This window comes from Leptosomus discolor, chromosome 2, assembly GCF_034619465.1.
Source record: "Leptosomus discolor isolate bLepDis1 chromosome 2, bLepDis1.hap2, whole genome shotgun sequence".
In the NCBI taxonomy this organism is placed as follows: domain Eukaryota; kingdom Metazoa; phylum Chordata; class Aves; order Leptosomiformes; family Leptosomidae; genus Leptosomus; species Leptosomus discolor.
The window spans coordinates 6,762,588-6,785,204 of NC_141392.1; the positions used below are offsets into that span (position 1 = coordinate 6,762,588).

The following is a 22,617-nucleotide window of genomic DNA, read 5'->3' on the forward strand; positions in this document are numbered from 1 at the left end:
GATATCTTCTCTGTCAGTAACTGAGTTAATTGACATTCTCCTTCTTTCTCTCTCTCCTGGGCTAGCAGGTTGGGCTAGGTTGCACTTCCATAATTTGAGTGATGGAATATATTTTCATTTTAATGAAAGTGGAAAATGTTTTATAATGACTCTACAAGTATACAGTGTCTGTCTTAAGATAAAAGTGACTGTCCTGCAGCCTTTATTACTACTTATTTTTGAAGTTTTGGGCGTGAGGGCAAGCTTATGGTATTAACAAATTTTCTGAGCAATGATTACTAATTTAATTTCTAGTCAAAAACTGAGAAGGCAGTGCATAACACAATTATTCTGCCCTTGTCTTTACCAAGTTGGTCTTTAATATTGTGCCAGAATGTTGAAAGTAGGAGAGACATTATGCAAAATCAGTTACCTTCTGTGTTTCTTGCCAAACTTCTAAATAAGGATATAAAAGTACCCATATACATTAGCTGAGAAGGAAGAGTAGTATTTTTAACTTTGAAACAGATCACCGTTTACATGAGGGAACGGAAAAAAGTAAGATCCAAGCATCCCAGCATCCATCACTGATGTCTACTGCTGTTTTACTGGAATGTGAGAAGTAAAACATGGAAAATATTTGGGGTTTTCCTCAGGGTTTTCCTCAGGTTAACCGTACAGTCCTGTAAGAGTGAATTTGTGTGATTTGTATGAGGGAGCATTTGAATCTTGTTTTACAAGGAGATGAGTAATAGTGTCATTGATTACAAGTGATTGTATGTTGTTGAGCTGCTGATCGATTAAAACCCTTATTTTCTGCATACCATAGTTAGAATTTCTGATCAACTGTTCTCTTAGCTGGGTAGTTGTTTCTATAAAACCTCCTCTATAGATTTGCACCTACCCGTGGTGATATACAAATAGACATACTCATCCAACCCCATAACACTGTGGTTTGTTTAGGATGCTGAGATGGTAATGTAAAATATGCCCTGCTTCTGCTGTGTCTGCAAATGTCTTCCAAGTCATTTGTCATATGACACTAGTACAGCCACATTTTGGTTAATATTAAAAGTTGTGTGTGTTCTTGCTGTGAGATAAAATATGATTTGCTTGATCCTTTTCTTTAAGACGATCTAAACTAAATGAATGTTTTCTCAGGTGCCCCTTCTGAAGTTTCTAAATTTTTAAAATGAATTTTTGAGTACCAACCAGAAGATAAATTTTATGTTGATGAGCCAACGTTTACGGTTCTGTCCCGTAACTTTGAATGAATGCTTGCGAGCTTCATGTGAGCTTTCAAAGTAAAAGCAAAAGCGTCCTAGTTGCCACCCAGACGTTACTGTGAAAAACTAATACACGCCAGCGCTATTCCTCCAAGCAAAGACAGGATACATGGGTACAAGCTTTTCGGTATACCCTTAAGGTCACTGTGAAATACTAGACCAATTGAATTAAATGGCAAACTGCCCACTGACTTTAAATGGAGCCAGGATTTTGCCCTTTAACTCTATCGAGCCCTAAGGGCAAGCAGATTTCATTCTTAAACAGACCAAACATGGCAGTGTTTCAAAGGAAAATGGAGCTGTTGTGAAGTTTGATTCAAACTGTGCAAAATGGAGAGGGCAGCATAGGGACCTTGAACTGCACTTGGAAGTACAAAGGGTACAGGTAAGTGGCTACTGTCCTGTTGGATGCAGTGGAAGGTGGTGACCATTTTGAAATGCTGTCTTCCATGTCATTTTCTATAGGAAAACATTCTTTTCATGTGTTATTGATTGCAAATGAGCATTCCCCGTTTAAAAATGGGTAGGAGAATACAGAGAGCAGGAGAGACTAACCAATGTGCCGCTGCTTCACGCTGTTCCCGTGCAGAGTAAAACAGGTTGGATTTTTCTTATGACTCTCCCAGCAATAGGACAAAATCTAAAATTGATACTTTCTTAAATGACATATTTAATGGTAACTTTTTCTGATATTCCTTCTTTAGCGTTCGGCAGTAAATTTTCGATGATGTGTATGATCATTTCACATGGTGTCCTTTTTTTTCTTTTTAAGAAGGTTCTGTTAAGACAGAATATTTATCGTTAAATTAAGGACTGAAACACTAGAATGATTTGCTATCACAGAAATCTTGGATTGCAAGATAAAACTTTAAAGGAAAACATTCATTTCAACCAGATAAGCGTACATTCAGGGTTTTCAAACTAGCTTGTACCAGAGCAAGTGTAATACTTATTTACAAGGGTGTAAGTACCATAAGTTGTTATGGCAGAGCAAAATGAAAATTCTTCGGTGAGCCTGGACTTTTTCTGCCACATTGATCTGGGCAGAAGAATTAAGCATCCTTATAACTTTTTTTTTCCTATCTAATCCACTATTTTAAGTTATCATACTTTATTTTAATTTGGCTTCCTCAACTTGCATAGAAATACTGATGTGAATCAAGATTCTCCTACCTGTTTGTTCCCTTAAGATTAGCATAAACTTAGACATCACAAAACCTTAAAGTAGGTGGGTTGATAATCTGAATGTTCTTTATAAGTATTAAAACTCTTCCTGCTCACTTGGGTATTTTTTCCTCCACTCTTTATTCCTGCTGTGTAGTCATAGTTAATTTTATTTTAATTTGGCTGATGGATGCAACTATATATTAATAAACTAGAGGGAAGAAGTTAAGGAATGTTATTTCCATTATGTCCTCCTGAATTTCTGTCTCTTCAGTGGTTTGTATCAGTGATAGGTCCCATTTATTCCTAAATTATAGCAAAATGCTGCTTTTTGTCTTAACTGAGGCTGTTCTAAAGCATCATTCCTGAACATGCTCTCAGTCTTGTCTTCTCAGAAAGCGGTAAGTTGGCAGGGTTGCCTGCTGTCTTCTGTCTCTGCAGCTGCTTCTCTCTATGATGGTGTAGAAAAGACTTGTTGATGGATGTTATGCATATATGTTATGATGAATGAATATGTTAGGGATATCTCAGGTAAATCTATTCTCGCCATAGCTTTTCCTTACTTCCCTGAGGGCCGTTGTTAGAAGCAATTTACTCTGAGTAGCACTGTTAAAGAACCCAGGCGTTTTGCTGAAAACACTTGTAAGTGTGGGTAAGAAGGGTAATGGTACAGATCTTGGCCTGAAATGTGTGCAAAATAGTATGTCCGTGCTCTTTATTTTTGTAGCATTCCTTCCCTCTGTGTACACATCATTAGACTGTCTTTGTTTTATCACATCCTGAGATCTGATCCTATGTTGCTGTTACTAGATACCATATAATTTCCCAGCTCTATTTAGTAAGCCACTGCTGCTTCCATAATCTTTTCTGAAAAGCCAGTGTCCCAAGTAAATGGCATATCTGAATGTGCTGTGGGGTTTTGTTTTTCAGGGCTTTGGGAAGAAGTGTGCTAAGGCTTCTATCTCTTTGAGTGTCTGCATCCTCAATTTTAGAGAGATCTTTCAGAATACCTTTTTTTCTGCAGGTGGCTTTTGCCTTTTTTTTTTTTTTCTTCCAGTCATAAAATGTGAGGTACATAACTAAAACAAATAGAAAATAGATTATTAATATATAAATTATTTGAAGATATGACTGCTTTATGAAACCTTTGAATCAGTTGGAAATGAAAGCCAATTCTGGGCAAGTGCAATAGTTGTCTGAAAATGCTAGTGTGGATTTACATTCCTGACATCCAGAGAGACAGCTGTTTTCTAAAACGTAGATTTTGAGCAGCAATCCGCACAATTTGTTTCTTCTGGGTTAGTAGCTATTGGAAACGTTCTAGTCCTGCAGCTCTCCAGGAGAACTCTTTCAGTGGCTAAGACTTGCAGACACGATTTCAGACTGGGAAAATGCATATTTTAGTGCAGTGAGGTGCAGTGTGTGCAGAAGGGAAGAGAAAGAGGAAGAAATGAAACTCTCCTGAAAAATCTGAATCATGAGGTATTGATTTCTTTTCTGAGGCATTAGAATGAAATGATGGAGAAGACTGAAAACAGTTAAAGAAGAGATCTGTGCATAAGCCGTCATGAAGAACATTATCAGTTGCAGCTTCTTGTTTGTTCCAAGTATAAATTTCAAAATAGCTGATGTGGCTGGGAGCGTTTTGTCTTCCTTTGAGAAACATTTTGAAGAGGAACTAATTATTTCTTTCATGTGATGTGATATGATGTAGAGTCTGTGTGCAATGCTCTCTTCTCACTTTCATAACTATCCGTATTTCAATATACTTTGGACCAAATTTCCATACCTCGTACCTAGAGGTCATTGGTGTGCCTATAACTTGAACTGTTTGGATGTTGGTTTCCAGTTCTCTTTTAGAAGTATAGATGTAATAATAAAAATCTGCTCCTCGTAAATCCCATCTAACTTAAAGGAAAACAAAACCAAAAAAAAAAAAAAAAACCCCAAAGTACAGGCCACTTACTTTTTCTATGTACTTGTTTTACAAAGTCAGTGCCTTGGGAATATACTTAGCTGAAACAATTTTGGAGCCATTAATCCTATATGGTTGCGCATGTAAGGTGGTCTAGTTGTTGTCACTAGTGGTTAAGTAGCAGCAGGAGAACTTGGGATCAGCTTTTGGAGACATTTTTTCCTACTGCTAGGATTTGACTACATTTGTGGTATTAAAGAGTTTCGTTTTCTGACTTCTTGTCCAGACCTTAAATCTGTTAGTCTGAGGGGATAGTCTAGTTGCATCTAAATCTTGATTCCTGCTTGAAAATAACTTACAAAAGAGGGCAGCTTGATTTTTATCACTGAACTAGGCACATGAGCACTTCTTCTGGAACAGGATGTAATGGATTCAGTTACAGCACTTTTTTCACTCCAGCTGTGATAACTGAGACAATTGCTTAATGAGAAGTGGTTATTAGCTTCTAAAGGGAAGGGTGTTTAGAGCTATGTTTTAATTGTTTCCCACTGATGCATGGGACAACTCAAAACAAAGATATGAAAACATTTGTAAGCTGACCCTGGACCATGCAATCAGAGAACATAGCAATCAGCGCATGAAAATCGTAAAATATCGGAGAAACAAAGTGTGTGCTGTTTGCTGTTGGGTAATGATGCTCAGGTTGCAGAAAGGAAATGAAGAATCGTGGTCCATCCTTTTTCATTAACTACTACTTTGGCTTAAGAAAAATTATTAAATTCTTGTGGTTTTGATATGTCATCTGTAAAACTGCGTACATATATATCTCAGTATTGTGAAGTTTAAAAGTTCTGCAATGTTTGTGCATGTGTGGCTGTGGCAGGGAAGGTTATTGCTATTTTAATTTCACCATATCCTAGCAAAACCAGAAATGTTACTGTAAGAAAATATCTCCCAGAAGTTCTGTCACCTACAGGTCAAAGTAGTCTGAGCAAGTACAGCAAAACCAATATTCACAACTTTGTATCTCTGCACTACCAGCTGTGCACTTTCTGCCACTGCAAGTTTAGAAGTTAGGAGTACTTTTAAAGTTTTATGAAGGGATTTTGGAGTTTTTGAGAATACACTACTCAAATGTGCAGATTTCCTAGGCTTAGGAGTAGGATCTAGGGAATCAAAAAGTCGTAGCTAGACCTTGAGGTTCTGTGACTAGTTTGCTCTCAGTTGCAGGTCGAGTAACTGGAAAAATACTGTGGGTATTCTTGTACACAGAAGCTATTCAGTATGTCTTTTGAGGTTGCCTAATATTACCCAAAATAAATCTAAACCTGTTTTAAAGGTTGTGTTCAATTACTGGTAACTTTTTTTTTTATGGAATGACTTTGGATCTTTTTGTCCTCAAAACCTTCAACTCTATTTAGAAGCCCTCGACTGAAATGATCTCCTGTCCTAAAGACTGAATTAGAGTCAATTCAGCGTTTTTCATTGCTAATGACAGGAAGGCACAAATCATAGAATCATATAACTGGATCCCATGTCTTTCGTGATAGGCAAAGTCATATACATGTTACTTTAGACTAGCAGCATAGTCTAGTGATGTCTAGTCATAATTAATATAGTAAAACACTCAAATTCCTCTGTCTTTCTGTGTTCAAACAGCTAACAGAAATTAAAACAGAACTTGAGTGAAGACAGATTCAAGTAGACACACATTGAATAAGCCCATTTAACCGTTTAACTGATCCATCTGGTACCTCATCTCTTAACTCCTAGTCCTGCAAAGCACAGATAAAACTTCTGTTGAACTTCTGTCCTTAGTTAACATAGCGGGACATCAGCCAGTGATCTCAATGGAGCAGGCCTTGATGCTGTTTTGCTCTTCATGTTGTAGACTGAAGGTGTACTTCTGCAAGTGGTGGGAGGCAGGCAAAAGCGTTACAAAATCAGAGAGGTGGTTTTAATTCCCTTGCTCAATGATATACTAGCTGGCAGTTGTAAATGTTTGTACAAATAGAGAGCTCTATTCTGCCTACCTTACAAACTTAAGCAAAACCAGACCTGAGGCAGTACAGTCACTTTTTGGACCTAATGCTTTTCTAATTAGAATTCATAGAGATACCTGATTTTAAAATGGTTTGGTTTTAGGAGTTTCTAAACTATTAAACCTTAAATTTTCAAATACTTTATTTCTTATTTTATTTTTTTATGGTTTCCCAAGGATGCTAAAATTTGTTTTGGTTAAAGCTTTAGGTCCTTCATAAAGGGAAATGGAGGTCAGTGTTTAAAATGAATGATGCCGTAATCTGTGATCAGATTACACATTTGCAATGAATATATTCATGCATGCAATAGTTAAAATCTCTAACTTTGTAAGTAGCTTGTAAACTTTGTAAGTCAGTAATAGTAAGGCAATGATTATTTACAAATCTTCCACTAGAGAATACCTAAGAAAACTTTGTTCCAAGCAATTTTTATGAATTTGTTGCACTACAAAATTTTATATTATTTTGAACACTTGCAAATAACTTAAACATTATTTTTTGTAATGCTTTAAAGAAGCCTTTTGAAGGAATTTCCAGGCCATGAATAAAAGTAAGGGTTATGTTATGAGGCTACAAATCACAGTGTCTGTCAGGGATACTGGGAGAATAAGTGCTCTTTGATTTGTGCTTTTCCCTCCTACCTGCTGAGATCTTATTTGTTTAAAAAAAAATGTGTATTGCAAGAGTACTCAATTGCTGTTTCCATGTACAGGGTCGTACAGGCACTATTCTTGTTTATGCCATTCTGGTAGTTCATTTTGATTTCTCACTTTTTGTATTACGCTGATCACTTTACTAGTAATGATCATATACTGTCAATAGTGATGGCGGTTTTGAGAATGAGAGAAATGTTGGCGTTCTCATTCACTTGTAAAAGTTGTCATTGAGAACTTAATTTGTTGGTGCTGACGAGTTAGTACAGCTAACTTATTATTCCGTCCTGTCAGCTTTTCAACCTTCAGTATGCAAAAGTTTTGCTTGTGCTATAAAAATAATAAGAAAAGTACTAAATATATGTTTTAATGCAAATTTTGTTAAGATTAGTGCAGAGCAGAGTTTTAAAAAGGCACAAACTTATTACACCATAGAGGTATTTTTTTATCAATTACTTATTTACGGTTTTGCTTTAAATATGACTTGCTGTTATATGTAATGAGCAATGCTGAAATTGGTTTCAGTTGTCAAAGATGGATGCTTACGTACTCTGCCTGTCAAATCCATAGACGCTGGTACTGAACAAACTTCTGGTTTTTCTCATGTTTCCTGGTTTTCTGTCAGCTTTCAGTCTTCCATGGGTCATTCAATAAACATTACCCTAGGTGACTTTTTTGAGTTGCCACATGTCAATCAAACTGAAGTGCTTGCTTTTTAGTAAGTAGAGAAAATGAGCTTGCTTTATTTGAGTTTGGCTCCCTGTCTTCTGCAGGACAGCGCCTTGCATTTTGTTTCATTCTCAGCTTATTTTTGCTTTCAGCTATGCAGTGGAAGAGGTTGGGGATGCAGGGCAGAGAGGGGCAGGGAGTGCTCGGTGAAAGCAGAGGAGGAACCAAATAGAAGACAGGGAGAGAACTGAAAGCAGGATTTGAAAGTGTTCTTTAAACATATTCAATTTGAACTAATCCGCTTTTTGGTTTTTTAAAAAAAAAACAAAAACAAGAAAGGCGGGGTGGCGGTGGATGTTGAGGAAAGTCAAATTACCTGAAAGCTTTTTCCAGCAAACTTACAGGAGCTGGTGTCACATTAGTTAAAAAAGGGTTTTTTTCCTCTTAATTATGTCATGACAAATTCTGTTGATGTGGCATTAAAAAAACTCCTGAATGTCATCGTTTGGCATATACATTTTTTTTCTAATGAGGGAATGGATTTGTATTAAGTATGTTCTCAGTGCGTTGCTGATAGGAGTCACCTGGTGTAGCAGTTGCTACAAAGTCTGCTTGTATACTAACTTTGAGAAAACCAGTGAGTGCAAGAAGTTGCTTATAGTAGACATCTAGGATATGTTAAAATATGTGTCAACTGTACAAATCTTTCCTTTCTAGAAAATACCCTTAAATGGATTTCCATTTTTGTTGTAGTTTTTAATAATATTGCAAGTACCACATTTCTCATTGGAGATGAGTAAGAGGAACCCCTACTTGTCTTCAATGGAGCTAGAAGTGTGTGTATTTGTATAGACTTATACCAAGCTCTTCGCATCTCCTGGGGGCTCCCCTTGCTTTAAGTTGGAACTCTATACCCAGGGTCTGCTGTTCCTCACCCATCTGCAGCAGGGGGGTGGATGGTCACTGACTTCAGACTAAACAGAATTGCCAGAATTCCAGACTCACCCGGGCTTCATAACTTCTGTCTTGTCCCTCTCAAAATGTACTGTTCCTTCTCCCTCTATCAGTGTAATTCCACCCCCCCGCCCCTTATCCTTCAGCACTTTTCAGGAAAATCCCCAACTGAATCTGTTGCCTTTCAGCCGTGTGATCTATGAAACTCTACTCCTGATGGTCCTTCCTTTATTTTTCTGTAGTATTGCAGTACTTGTAGAGCTTTAGCAGCCCCAAAATACAGTTTTGGACTGAAATTGAAATGTAGGCTTTCCACGTAGCAGTCCGGGCGATCACCTTTGCTACTCATTGGAAAAAGAAAAAGTCCCACTGAAATCTTATGTGGTTGGTTGTAATTGCAATTCAGATGGCTGCCCCTTAGTCACATAACAAGAGGCTTTGGAGAAAAGTGGAACCTGCTCTGGAAAGAGAAAGATGTTTTCTGATTTATGTCATTTACTGCTAGCTTGCTCAACTCAAAGAAGTTAGCTTTAGAAATCAGACATTTTAGCAATGGGTTTGAATTTGTGTAACAAGCTTAGCCATATTACTGCTTCTGTTAGGACACAAGCACAAATAAATATAAGATGAATTCCAGCAACCTGCAAGTAACTTGAAGCATTTGCATCATCAAGTGTGCATTTTTTTCTTTTTTGTAATATTAGAGCTGACAGACTTTGGTTTTGTTTTATCATTTTCTTTGAAAATATAAATCATTTCTCTCGGGATATTTCAGGAATAGTAATATGCTGTTAAAATAAACAGAATTGGGATTTTTGAAAACAATAAATGAGTCAGAGTTAAGTACATAGGATAACAATATATCCTATAACAATATAACATTTGGAGAAACCACAAACAATCTTCAAAAGAAATTCTTGAAGTTAGATCCTTTTATCAAACATCAGAGGGATAAGCTTGTTTTCTTAGAATCTAACTGAAAGGGATTTTCCAGAGGACGCTAGAGATTAAAACCCCCTGCCTGAACTTTCCAATGTTTCCACCGACATGTAAGGTGCATTTTAATTTTTTCTTTTTAATTCTGCACATGAAAAAGTACTTATCATTAGACTATTTGTGTTATATTAGTCCTGCTGTACTTAAGGGCTTGTCCTGAATATATTTTGCTTTTGTGGTTTCACAGGCATTTGAAATGCAGCTGATTGTATGTAGGCCACAGCACTTGTAGAGAATGTTTTTCCCTTTTTTAAATTTTAAAACACATTTCCATGGATTGAATCTCTGTAAATAATATAGTTTTGAACTTTGCTTAGGATGTGTTGTCCCACCTAATTTCTCATTCAGTAGATGTCATTCAGGCTGCAGGGTATATACCACTTTTTAAAGAAAAAAAGTAGTTTTTCAAGAGGCATGTTGGCTAGTCTCACATGACAATATTAAAATTCATGGATGCAGAAATTAATGGTAGGTACCAACAAAATAATGTTTTATGAGGTGTTAGAAGTGTTTCAGTACTTACTTAGAGACAGAAAAAATTAAATTGCGTTTACTTCATTGAAGGCTGACTTTTGGATTCGAAGGACAAGTGAGGTATAGCTTGATCAAAACCCAAAATTGAGCTGTCTGATGTGCAGCTCGGTCTTATTTAGGATGAATGTGATGCTGAGCCTGGGTCAAGAACTTGCAAGTTGCTGCCCAGACTTGAGAACTCTTTCCCTCCCCACTGCTTTGTGACCAGCATCGTTAGGTCATGTCTGCACTACATTTGTAGGCTCTGCAGGGTACGAATAATTCTTGTTCAACTGCGTGGGAAGGTGCCTTGCTGGGCTCTTGGGCATTGTAAGGTAGTAACAACGCATGGGCTGGTCTTTTTGATGTCTGCTAATGTTCGTAAATGTAAAATACTCAGCAAGAATTGATGTGTGTTGCAGTAGAATTTTAAGCTGTTTGAATTTGTCTTTGGGACACAGGCAATCACATGGTATTTTCTGAAATGATGATTTTATATGGGACCAGCAAAAGGTTATTTCAGTTATGTTTATTGTTAGTTATGTGTTAACACATTATAGATATGTGTATTATTTTAGTATTTGTGGGGGGGGTTTAGGTTGCCAAAGGTAAAGGCTGTAGAGTTATGATTTACTTTGGTGTAAAAGCTGCCAGTTAGGGTTGTTCTAGTCTAGCACTAGTAATCTAGTGTTCAGCGTGTTTGGTCAGGCAAAGTTAGGTGGTGTACTGGTCCACCATCTATACATATGCAGATTGACCAAGTACAGCTTCCAGGCCTCATGTGAACAGTGGTTCTTTGACTTGATAAATTTGTCATGATGACAAGAAATGTATTTTTACAGTGTCTGTACTGGTATGTTGAGAGGCTATTTAAAATACTGCTGCCTTCTGTGTAATCCACAGATTTTTGAAACTGGAAAATGGCTTTCAGTTGCACTTGTAGTAGCACCCTCTCAGGGAATGGATAGGTGTTTAGTAATGTCAATTATTTCCAGTGAGTGTTGGTAGCTCTTGAAACTGAGCAAAACAACAATGCTTGTTTTCTGCTTCATACCATATAAGAAGAAAAGACAGCTGAAGTATTGGGATAGTTTTTGTCCTATTATTATATCGTGTGCATAATGGACAGGTATTCTTAAACACTGTTCTTTAGTGTTAAACATTCTGTGCTGCTTAATGAAAGTGCATGAAATGAAGTTATATTGTTTGGTTTTCTTAGTATGGGTTTGCAAAGTGGTGGTTTTAAAATATGGAATATAACATTATTTTTCTGTTGATTTTAACACGTTTGCCAAAGACTAATTTGAGCAGTAATCATGACCAGAAATCAAAGTAGTAGGCCTTGATTTTTCTTCTAGATTCCTGAATAAGTTACAATTGGGATGTTTGGGATACTCTTTATAAAAAATATTATAAAAATGTAATGTTTGAATTTCATTTATTAGTCAGCTACAATTATTTACTGTAGCAGTTTCAATTAAGTAATTTAATATTATGTATCTTGTTCCCTGTCTCACTTGATAATTCCTTAGAAAACAAATACTAAAATACAGTTACAGTGCCTCGTATTTCTAAGGGCAGATTGATTTCTGTAGTCTTCCCCACAACAAACTCAAACCAAAGAGATGACTAAGTACTTCCTAATGCTGTCTGGGAAGCAAGGTGCCTTTGTTTTCTGGAGAGTGATAACAAAAAAAAGTTCACAGATTTGCACTTGACATCCTGCAGTTTATGGCAAGTCCCTTATTTCTGCTGGCCTTATTTTCTGTAAATTTGGGGTATCGTTCCTTTTTATTGCTTGGAAGTCATCGTACTAAATGAGGTCGTCTGCTGCAGCTCTACTGTTCCAGCACTGAATATTTTAATGGTAGCCATTTCTGAGTATCCTTTTAATAAAACCTTAGTGATTTATTTGGGTGGTAAATTCAAGATGAATTTTGGAAATCACACTAAAGGGCCGTCAGGGCAACTTGTGTTCTTGACTCTGGGGAAGCTTCTGGTACGAATGGTTCAGCTCACTGAGGAAGCTAGTTTCTCCTGGTTTAGTAAGGGCAGTTGTGGGGGAAGCTATGGTATTTGTTCCACAGATAAAGACAGTTAATAAATAAGAATTGGACTGATTTTTTTTTTTTTTTTAAAAAAAGATAATACTTAACAGTTTTAGCAGGGACACCATCATGCCTAGGGGTGCATTCAGAGTTAGTGTTACTATGGAAATGTTTTATTTAGAAGGATTTGCAGGGGATAAGCTGAAGTAACAATCTGCCATTGGTGTGTGGAGGGGTCATTGGAAGGCTCTGCATAAGCACACTTTGAAATTAGCCTTGCATATTGGACTTGGGCTTCATTTGTGCAAGTTTTATTCTGATGTGCTCAATGCAACAGCTGAGAGGGGCTCTGTCTTTATGTGAGTAGCATGGAGTATGTGTGCTTCTAGTAGTGTCTGAATAATCTGATACCACCATAGTGCATATAAATAGTACATAGAAGTATATAATATCATCTAACCTCTGATATTTGAGAAGATGAGTGAAATTGTTGGAAGACTGGAAAGTGCACTGCACTTTAAACCTTCCTGAAGCGTAACCTGTTAGCAGGAGAAAGTCTTGGCAATGCTATTGGGATAATAATGTTTTTAATTAACTACTTTGAGAAACTAAATTTGTAACACTTCTCTCTGCTTTGTGTCAATGTAAAGAGGGATATAGAAATTTCTTCATCATAGCGAAAGGAAGCTGTGATGGTCAGTAGCTGCATCTTGGGTGGCAGAATTGCTGTTTGGAAAGTTCTTAGCATTTGCAACTTAACATCTTTCACTAGCTGAATGTTTCTTGCTTCTATGAGGTATTGGTAGCTTAGGGATTGTTTTAGCCATGCTCCCTTATGCTTAACCTGTTCTTCACATCTGCCCATTCGTGTTTTCTTTATCTATGCCTTTGCATACGTGCTGTTGTCCATTCCAAGTGGTACGACTGTTATGTGTTGCAGTAATAAAGAACAACTTGTGTGTGTCTTGTTTTGGTTTTTTAATGGTGAAGCAGCAGTAAAGTTAAAAGATGCAAATCATCTTTGAGACCTAAGAACTTCTTGTCTTCCTGGCAGAAGAAATATACAGTTGAATTACAGTTTTTCCCAAATTGTGTATACTCTATCACATGAATTTTACACAAACTATTGCATCCACAAACTTAAACCTTCAGGTAAATGCCAACTTTGCATTTGAAACTGAGGATCTGTGACCTCTGGTCTGTCTTCTGGTAGCAGAGGTATTTCAGGATGCTTAGCTTTTGATTGTTATATGTCCTGTCCTTGTTTTGGGGGGAATATAGTTGGTGGAATTGCAGTCTAGGTTCACTTTCAGCAGACTGGAAATAAAGCTTCTGCCCAATCACGTCTCTTCCAAAGAACTTCTTAGAAAGATTAGGCTAGATCTATGGATTTACATTCTTTGATAAACCCTATGCTGTAAGGCATTGTGGAAGACAATGTCGAATGTCTTGGTTTTGAATCACATAACTGCATGTTATTCCTTCTGAAGCAATAACATCTTAAGGAACGAGACTGAAACCTAGGGAAACACCAGCCTACCCTACATGCTGCCACAGACTCTACTTTATCTTCTGAGTAGTTGTTTTAGACCAAGATTGGGTTTTTTTAGAGGTCACCAAGAACTGCTACAGTTGGTGGAACTTGTTAATATAACTTGTGATCAAGTTTTACAACTTCAAGTACCTTGGAGTCAGTAGCCTTTCCTAAAAGCGGAAGGAAATTTTGAATATTCTGCCTTTTTTTTCTCCTTTTGCGTTCCTCCTTCATAATGAAAAAATTGTTAAATTAGTATCTTATTAAATTTTTAATTTGTGGTTCATCATGGAAAATCTAGCCCAGTATTTGGCAAAGAAGAGAAAATGTGAGTGTTGTTTCTGAACAGTTTTATTCTGGTTCTTGTACTGTGTTGTATAAATGCACCCTTGCATGAACGTTCATCTGAGCTTGAAGACTCTAGCTCTAGTACCTTACCCAGCTGATAGCAGGAGGAGGGAATGTATAGAACATCCCCACCAAAAGAAACTGCATCTTCAGTAAGTCAGGAAAATAGAAACATATGTTGTCTTCTTAGGGTCTGCTGGTTTTTGTTTATATCTCTTTATTCAGAAAAGAAGCCATTGTGTTGTAGTAGCAACTCATTGGGAAGTAGAAACTGACATTTGATCTGCAAAGTGTACGAGTAAGCTTTGTGGTTGTGAGGCCAAGACTGTGTCCAAATGCCAGTTCTTACGGACGTACATGGCTTTTTGCATGCAGACTTTTTATAGGAGGAGTAATATTGGCAAAATTTGTGCTTCCTGTTAGTGAGTTACTTTATTATGCATTGCATCATAAAAATACATCACATTACCGTTACCTGAAATGAGGGGGCTATGAAATACATTGCCGTTTTACAGTTGTTTCAGTTATTAACCACTACTTGATGAGCTACCAATATTAGTAGATTGGGATTGATGGTGTTGGCATGTTTAGTTTAACTGTGGAATCTTTAAAAGATCTGAATGGCTTAGAAGGCAAAACAAAGTAGTGGATGAAGTGTTTGGTGTCTTGGCTTGGATCCAGCTTGATGTCCCAAATGAACACATCATGAAACCACAACAAGATCAACCCAGATTTACATGAGTGACGTATAAGGGCCCTGAAGCTAAGCCAACATAGTGATTGAATTAGCTCCTGCATTTAGAGAGGCTTCTCCCTCCAGGTCAGACTTCTAAGCACTGATGGGCTTGTGTGGGGAGCTAGCAGTTAGACATTGAAGTATGCCTGTGTTGCGGAGGAAAAGAAATCTCAGCTTCAGAACTTCTGTCTTTGACAAGTGTGACTGATTTTCTTCTAAGGGGAAAAAAAAAAAAAGGAGGAAACATTATGAACAATAATGGAAAAACTGGAAGAATTTCCATTAGTGGTGCTTTGGTCAGGGACCTGCCAATCTTCCCACAAATATCTGTTCAAAATCTGAAACATTTTGTTGCTGCGGGGCTGATATGTACCTTATGTGTTTCTCACCCTCCTACAATACCTGGTTTGTTCTTTTGGTAAATAACTGCACTGCAGTGTGATGTTCATAAATAGGGCAATTTATGTGTGCAGGTGCAGAAGTACAGCATTTGTGATCTTTTCCTCCAAATACTTTATTTTTAAAATACGGTCTTATCTTTAATAAACTGATTTTACAGGTAAATAAATGTCAGATTAAAGACAAGATGAAGTGGATGGACAGAAGCATTACTCCTTTTGAGTAGTCATTACGGGTTTAGTATAGTTTTGCTTTTACATGGTGCAGGGAAATAGTTATTAAACAAAAAAAAATACAGTAATGTGAAGAGTGTCTTATTCTAGGGATTTGCATCATGACAAAGATGTGGCAAAGCGATACTGGAGACCTTTTAAAAATACGTTCTACTATTTATGTCTTCAACTGGTACCCTCTACATAAGATATTGATAAGTTCCAGCAACTATTTTATTAATGCTAGTATTGTTTGCAGTTCTTATTTATGTATGCTTTGATATTTCAGTAACCCGATATCTCCCATTTTTGTTTCTCAGCATGATGTATCACAGACTTTGCTCAAAGCAACTCTGGACAGTGTGGTTGAAGAGTGTGTCAGCTTTGTAGGAGTTGATATTAACATCTGCTCAGAAATACTATTAAGGTGAGTCAAACATTTTCCTATTCCAGTAATTACATGGCTCTGGATCACAGAGTCTCTGTTTAGTCTGCCATCTGACTCAAGCTCAGCTGGAGCAAATGGCTCTTGTGTTAAAACTTCCAATTACATGAAAATGACACATTAAGACAGTATTTCACTGGATCATTAAGAGTCAGTTTTTCAGGGTATGTGTGATTCTCCAGGGTAAAACTATTCTTTTGAGAAAAACAGATATTTAACAATTTTGAGCCAACGCTGCAATTTTAGAAAAACTTGATATAATTAATTTATATTTTTACACCGAGAAAGGGATTTTCGAATGTACTTTCTGTCTCTTAGAAGGCATTTTTATAGGTACTGGTAAGTGGAACAGGTTGTAAAACTTGGGCGAGGAAAGGAGAAAAGGAAAGATTTAAGGGGAAACTGCTGAAAAATTTATCCCTTTTTACTGCTTTTTTTTTTTTAAGTAAGTATGCCATATTTACTTGGAAAATGTTCTGGATTTTATTTCTCTTGGTTAGAAATTAAAAACTCAAGCTCATTCTCTCTTGAGCATGTGGAGTTCAGAACTGTTTAGCCGAACAGCCTCTCAGAAGAGCAAAAGTGTTAGTCATCCTCTGTATTAGGAGGGGAAGCAAATGAATGACCATAATCTTGGTAGTAACGATTATATTAAGTATCAGAATCAGGAAAAATGTATTCATGCTAGCTCTAGCTATAATTTTTTAACTTATAACCATTTTTAAAACGTCTTTCCATATTTTGGAAGAGACTTTTTTATTCTTTTTGGTTTTCCACTTTCTCTTCCATATTCTTTTTCTCTGTATCCGATCCTTAGCCTGACTCCTAATTTGCCTTCTGTTTTACCTTCTTCCAGATTTAGATGAGCTATTGGTAAGAAAGCAAGCAGTACCTATTGGTAAATGAGGCTGACCTGAGCTTTCGTTCCGTGAATAAAAGCCTACCCGAGGAAGTGCAGTGGGTGAGCACTGGCAGCCTTCTGCAGGGTGCAGACGTATTGTGCAGCTCAGCAGCAGGCACCAGGCTGAGATGCTACGGTGTCTCCACAAAACTGAATGTGGAGTCACACTGTCCAGTCAGGCTTACAGATGGTGACCATGTTGGCCAAGTACTTTGTTGGGTCTAGTTAACCTGGTTTATGATGCTTGTGTGCATGTGCTGCATCAAGTTCTGGATCCTCAGCAGTTCAATTCTGCTGTTCTGTGTAGATGCAGTCTGTTTCCCTCAGATGTACAGTGTGTGAAAGTGTCACCCTACCATGAGCAGGGCTTTCTGCTCATGCTTTCTGATGCATCCAATACGCTTCTTGAAACATATTACGTGTAGAAGGGGCGACAATGCTACAGTACTTGTATTACTGCTGAGTTTTGTACTTGAAAGACTTGAGATCATCAGTGGAAAATTCTGTGAACTCAGTGTCAAGTTCTTTTGTCAGTGTAAATAAGCTGGATTTCATAATGTTTCTAAGAAATTTTTTGGGAAAACTCCATTCCTAATGTTTAATATTTTGTCTGTGGTTAAACGTGTATCTCTCCAATTTAGTTCTGAGATTTCACCAACTTTGTGGAAAAACGTATTTTTTTGTATTTTTTTTCCCCTGATTTTTGACAATTCTTGCTAGGTTTGGTGTTTTTCTACAATCAGTCCATCCCATTCCAAAAACAGGTCTCTGCTGCCATTGACTTAAAGCAATGGCATCTGATATATAGAGCCAGATGGGTGACATTTCCTTCTCTAATGCCAGGAATAACTGCCCACCACAGCTCTTTCACCTCTTTCTATGATTAACATGCTCCACACACAGAAAGTTGTACTCACATGTACATACAAAAAATGTGCAGCAAACCCACTGCTTCCTGAAGGGACTTGGCTAACTGCAGTTGCGCTTCACAGGTAAGTTCTTCGCCAGATCTGAGTTGCCCTCAGAACAACTTGTGCAGCCTGGTCCCAGCTGTTCTTTTATCTCAAGAGGAGCTGAAAGAAAAGGAACAAGCTGTGTGAATCTGTTAAATTGTGTGAGGAAGGCAAGCTGCTCCCAGCCACTCTCCTTCTGGATAGCTGACGTCAGCCCTTCATGTTGGGGCAAGGTGTTGCGATACCATTAAAAGAGAATAGCGGAGAGGGGGCTGTTCTCACAGGAACAATTTATCTGTCCTGAACCCTCCTCCCACATCATTTCCTGAAGAGGGCAGCTAGGGGCAGGCCATAAGACATGACAAATTGATTTGGCGTTACAGAAATAGCCAACAGATCATAAATTACATGTCCCTGGCTTACTAGTTAGGTATGTGCAGAACCATGTTACTGTACCAAGATTTGTTGACTTGAGTGGATTCTTTCCATAGAACTAAGAGAAGGGATCTTTTTTCAGACGATGCCTTTGGTCTGGGAGTCTATTTGCAAATTTCTTAGCTGTTTTAGGTTTTGTAAACCAGATTTCCTACAGTGACATGTATCCTTGTAATGGATAGCAGTTGTGTTAATGACTATTCAAAGCTAATAAATGTATTCTGTAAACTTTTTGTCTTAGACACATTGCAGGACTGAATGCTAACAGGGCTAAAAATATAATTGAATGGCGAGAGAAGAATGGACCATTTATAAACCGAGAACAGCTCAAGGAGGTTAAAGGCCTGGGTCCCAAATCCTTTCAACAGTGCGCTGGCTTCATCAGATTCAATCAAGAATATATAAAGACCTTCTGCAGGTAATAGAGATGTTGTCTGTCTTGACTAAGTTATCCAAAACAATATGCGAAGTCTTTTTCTCCTTTTCTGTTTTGTATTCAAGCTTGAGACTTGAGGAATCCTAGGCCTTTGTGCTCTGAAAGACATATTAACAAATAAACTTTTTGAAGTCAATGGTTGAAGATAGTTCTTCCTCTGAATAATCACAGCGTATTAGCCTAGTACTCTAAAGTCAGACTTTGGATAAGTATGTAAGTTTAGTTACAAATTCTGCCACTGAATTGATATAAGAAATTTGGCATGCAGTAGTGTTGTGATCTGAGATATTAAAACCTTAGTCTTGTGGTTCAGGCATAATTTAGAGATTTGTAAATTCATTTTAATGTGGTAAATATTACTCTACAGAATGTAATGGTAGTAAACTAGAGTGAGTTTTTGGAGAGAGTCAGTTCCATTACCTGGTTCAAACTCTGTCTGTGTTACACTCCTGTGCCTAGCAAGTGTGCCTTCTTTCCCAAATATGTGAGGCCTTTTCCCAAGTCCAGTTTGTCAACAGTGGGTTATCTTCTGTATCAAGCCTTTCCCTCTTGCAGCCATTCATTGTGCTCCTCTCAACCTGAAATCCTTCCTCTCCCCAACTGAAAGTGCCCTTTCTAGGGCAATGTGTCTTCTCCTGCCTTTTCCCATTTCTCCTTCCAACATAAAGGATTAAGAAAGGGCACAGTGGTAGCACCAGCCCAACGCTTTTGCCACTGAGTCCTCTCAAAAAATATTTTCCTGGGAAGCACATGCTATTTTTTAGCCAACCCAATGCTCAGAAGCAGTACTGTATTCCCAGTTGCTGCTGGCCAAACACCACACACGTAACTTCCAGGCAGGAGGTAGGCACATTAGGACTGGCTTACTGCCCGGGTGGAAGGTGTACAGATTGGTTGCCCATCTGGCAGGGAAGCATATGCTGCAGGCCAAATGGTACATACTGTAAGCACCAGAAGACCAAAGAAATTGCTTTCAAGGCTGTAGATGATCAATAGTTCTTACATTGTACAGATCTGTTCTACTGAATGCTGCAATACAACAGAGGAAGAAAAGGCTGCCTTTTTTTTTTTCTTCTTTCCCCCAGAAATTTCATTGGTAAAATGTTTAAGAACATTGTATTTTTTTTTTTTCCTTGCTGGAGCGTGCTTCTGATGTTCTCAAGTTTTATGGAATCTGACTAACACTGTACGACCTAAGAAATCTGCTATAACTTTGGAGTTTGAGGCCAAAGTAAAGCTCTAACACCATCGCCTCCACAACATTTCTTGTGGGCCCAGGTGGCAAAACCAAACATTTTTGAAATGGCCTTTGAGAATGTTTCATCTTTGTCTTCTCCAATCGTGTTGATGGCTATAGAATGCTGTGTGAATTAGTTTCTGTGCTTTAGACTTGGAGGTTAACAAATAGTGGTTATTTAAAAAACTGATATGAAAAGAGAAAGTTATGTCTGTATTCCTGCTGACGGTCAATGCATAGGTAGACCCCAAAGAGTGAGTTCTAGTTCCAGGTCCTTCAGTGTGTTTTATTTTGTTCTGCAAAAGCAGGAACCACTTGTGATTTAGGAAACAAAAACAAACAAAAAAAGAAGCAAGACAGGAGCGTTGCCAGTAGGAGTTGTTTGATGCCTTTACTGTATCCTGAACATTTTTTTACTTAAAGGAAACTTTAAGGGAAGAAGTGTGCCGTTTGTAAATATGCTACACATACAAAGATACATCTCTTTCTAGTCTGTCTTCTGTGAAGGCCTCCTACTGGTGTGGACAATTTGTCCATGAATCTCTCTGAGACTTTGGAGCCTTTTCATTATCCAGCCAATTAAAGCAGAGGCAGGGGGGGAAAGCCCAATCCTAATGCTGACTGATTAGGAGTCAGTAATTTATTCACTAAGCTTTGAGGAAAGCTGTATTTAGATACGTTTGATAAGTATCTAAATTATTCTAAATTAAGATATTCAGATAAATTCTGAAATAGTTGTAGATTTGACCTTTAGTTTTTTGCTGTTCTAAGCACATCTTGGTCTGAGTTCTTTTGACTTGAAATTGTTCATAGTTTGACCTGACCTGTGTTTGAGCAGAATTCTTCAGAAATGTAAGTATAGGAAGTCAATAAATGTGGTTTAAGGAGTTCTGATGTTTAAGCATTCACATACTTTCCTTGTTCTGTACATATGCTCAAGAAGCAATTTGCTTACTTAAAGATGGTATGAATAGGAAAACTTTGTTTATAAATTTTTTCAAATTTCAAATGGTGCAGGCTATTAATCAACAGTTAAGTAAGAAAGTATCCTCACAAGATCTTTATCAAGTAGGTAAATGCAATTGTCCCCGTTTTACAGACAGAAGATGCTAACTAGATTGCAAACAATACAATAGGTTGTGTAGTGTTTTCTTTATAATCTTGTCATTGTGAAGAAATTTTGATGAAGTACAGAATCCTTTCCCAATGTTTGTTTCTATTTTAAATTAATTTATGAATACGTTTGTTATAGTTTTATGCTATAATTGTGTTGTTGAGATTCACTCACAATGACCTTTTAGGGGTTTTTTGTAAATTTTTTTTTTAAAGAACGAACATTTTATAAAAGTCTGATTGCGTTTTTTCACATGTGGGCACTGGGCAAGGATCTTGTTTAAGAATGACATGTCCATTTGTGATTTCTGACAGTAGTAAGAAAACTGAACTTGGAAGTCATGCACTTTTGACTAAAGCGGGTACACAGGGTAAAAAGAAGAGCAAACCAACACCGTGTGCTTCGCGACAGCCCAATCCTTTGGACCAAACGTGTATTCACCCAGAGTCTTACAACATTGCAATGAGGTAAGCAGTGGGAAAGCTTTTGAGCCATTGATGCTGTTATTTTTTAAAATGAAAGTGCTGCTTTTTCCGAGAACAGGATGCTCAGCCTTTTGAGACAGGAACACATATTAATTCGATGCTTTCTCCCCTTTCTTCAAGAGAAGTCATCCTAGAGTGCTGAGAGAACTGGCAGGGGTGCTCACCAAGCCACTATCCGTTGCTTATCAGGAGTCCTGGCTGACTGGGGAGGTCCCAGCAGATTGGAAGTCAGCCAGTATAACACCCATATATAAGAAGGGACGGAAGGATGATCCAGGAAATTACAGGCCTCTCAGTTTGACTTCAGTGCCAGGGAAGCTGATGGAGCAGATCATCCTGAGTTCCATTATGCAGCACATGCAGGACAACCAGGTGATCAGGCCCAGTCAGCATGCATTTATGAAGGGCAGGTCCTGTTTAACAAACCTGATCTCCTTCTATGACAGCATGACCCGCTTGTTGGATGAGCAAAAGACTGTGGATGTTATCTACCTCGACTTCAGTAGGGTGTTTGACACTGCTTCCCACAGTGTTTTCCTAGAGAAATTGACTGCTCTGGGCTTGGATTTGTGTACACTTGGATGGGTGAAAAACTGGTTGGATGGCCGAGTCCAGAGAGTTGTGGTCAATGGAGTTAGATCCAGTTGGCAGCTGGACATGAGTGGTGTCCCCCAGGACTCAGTAATGGGGCCACTCCTGTTTAGCATCTTTATCAATGATTCGGATGAGGGAATGGAGTGCACCCTTAGTAAGTTTGCAGATGACACCAAGCTGGGTGGAAGTGTCGATCTGCTTGAGGGTAGGGAAGCTCTGCTAAGGGATCTGGATAGGCTGGATCGTTGGGCCAAGGCAAATTCCATGAGTTTCAATAAAGCCAAGTTCCGGGTCCTGCACTTTGGCCACAACAACCCCTAGCAGCACTACAGGCTTGGGGAGGAGTGGCTGGAGAGCTGCCAGGCAGAGAGGGATCTGGGGGTGTTGATTGACAGGCGACTGAACGTGAGCCAGCAGTGTGCCCAGGTGGCCAAGAAGGCCAGTGGCATCCTGGCCTGGATCAGGAACAGTGCTGCCAGCAGGAGCAGGGAGGTGATCGTTGCCCTGTACTCGGCTTTGGTGAGGCCGCACCTCGAGTGCTGTGTCCAGTTTTGGGCCTCTCTCTACAA

General features: G+C 38.2%; 1 protein-coding gene across 1 annotated transcript in view; it reads left to right on the forward strand.

Annotated features, from left to right (window-relative positions):
- Nucleotides 1-22,617, forward strand: part of SRBD1 (S1 RNA binding domain 1) — a 124,599-nt gene that overhangs the window by 86,503 nt on the left and 15,479 nt on the right. The window contains exons 16-18 of the mRNA XM_086460569.1: nucleotides 15,769-15,875; nucleotides 18,424-18,600; nucleotides 21,284-21,436. Coding sequence (XP_086316695.1) covers nucleotides 15,769-15,875; nucleotides 18,424-18,600; nucleotides 21,284-21,436 — 437 coding nt within the window. The remainder of the gene's footprint in view (nucleotides 1-15,768; nucleotides 15,876-18,423; nucleotides 18,601-21,283; nucleotides 21,437-22,617) is intronic.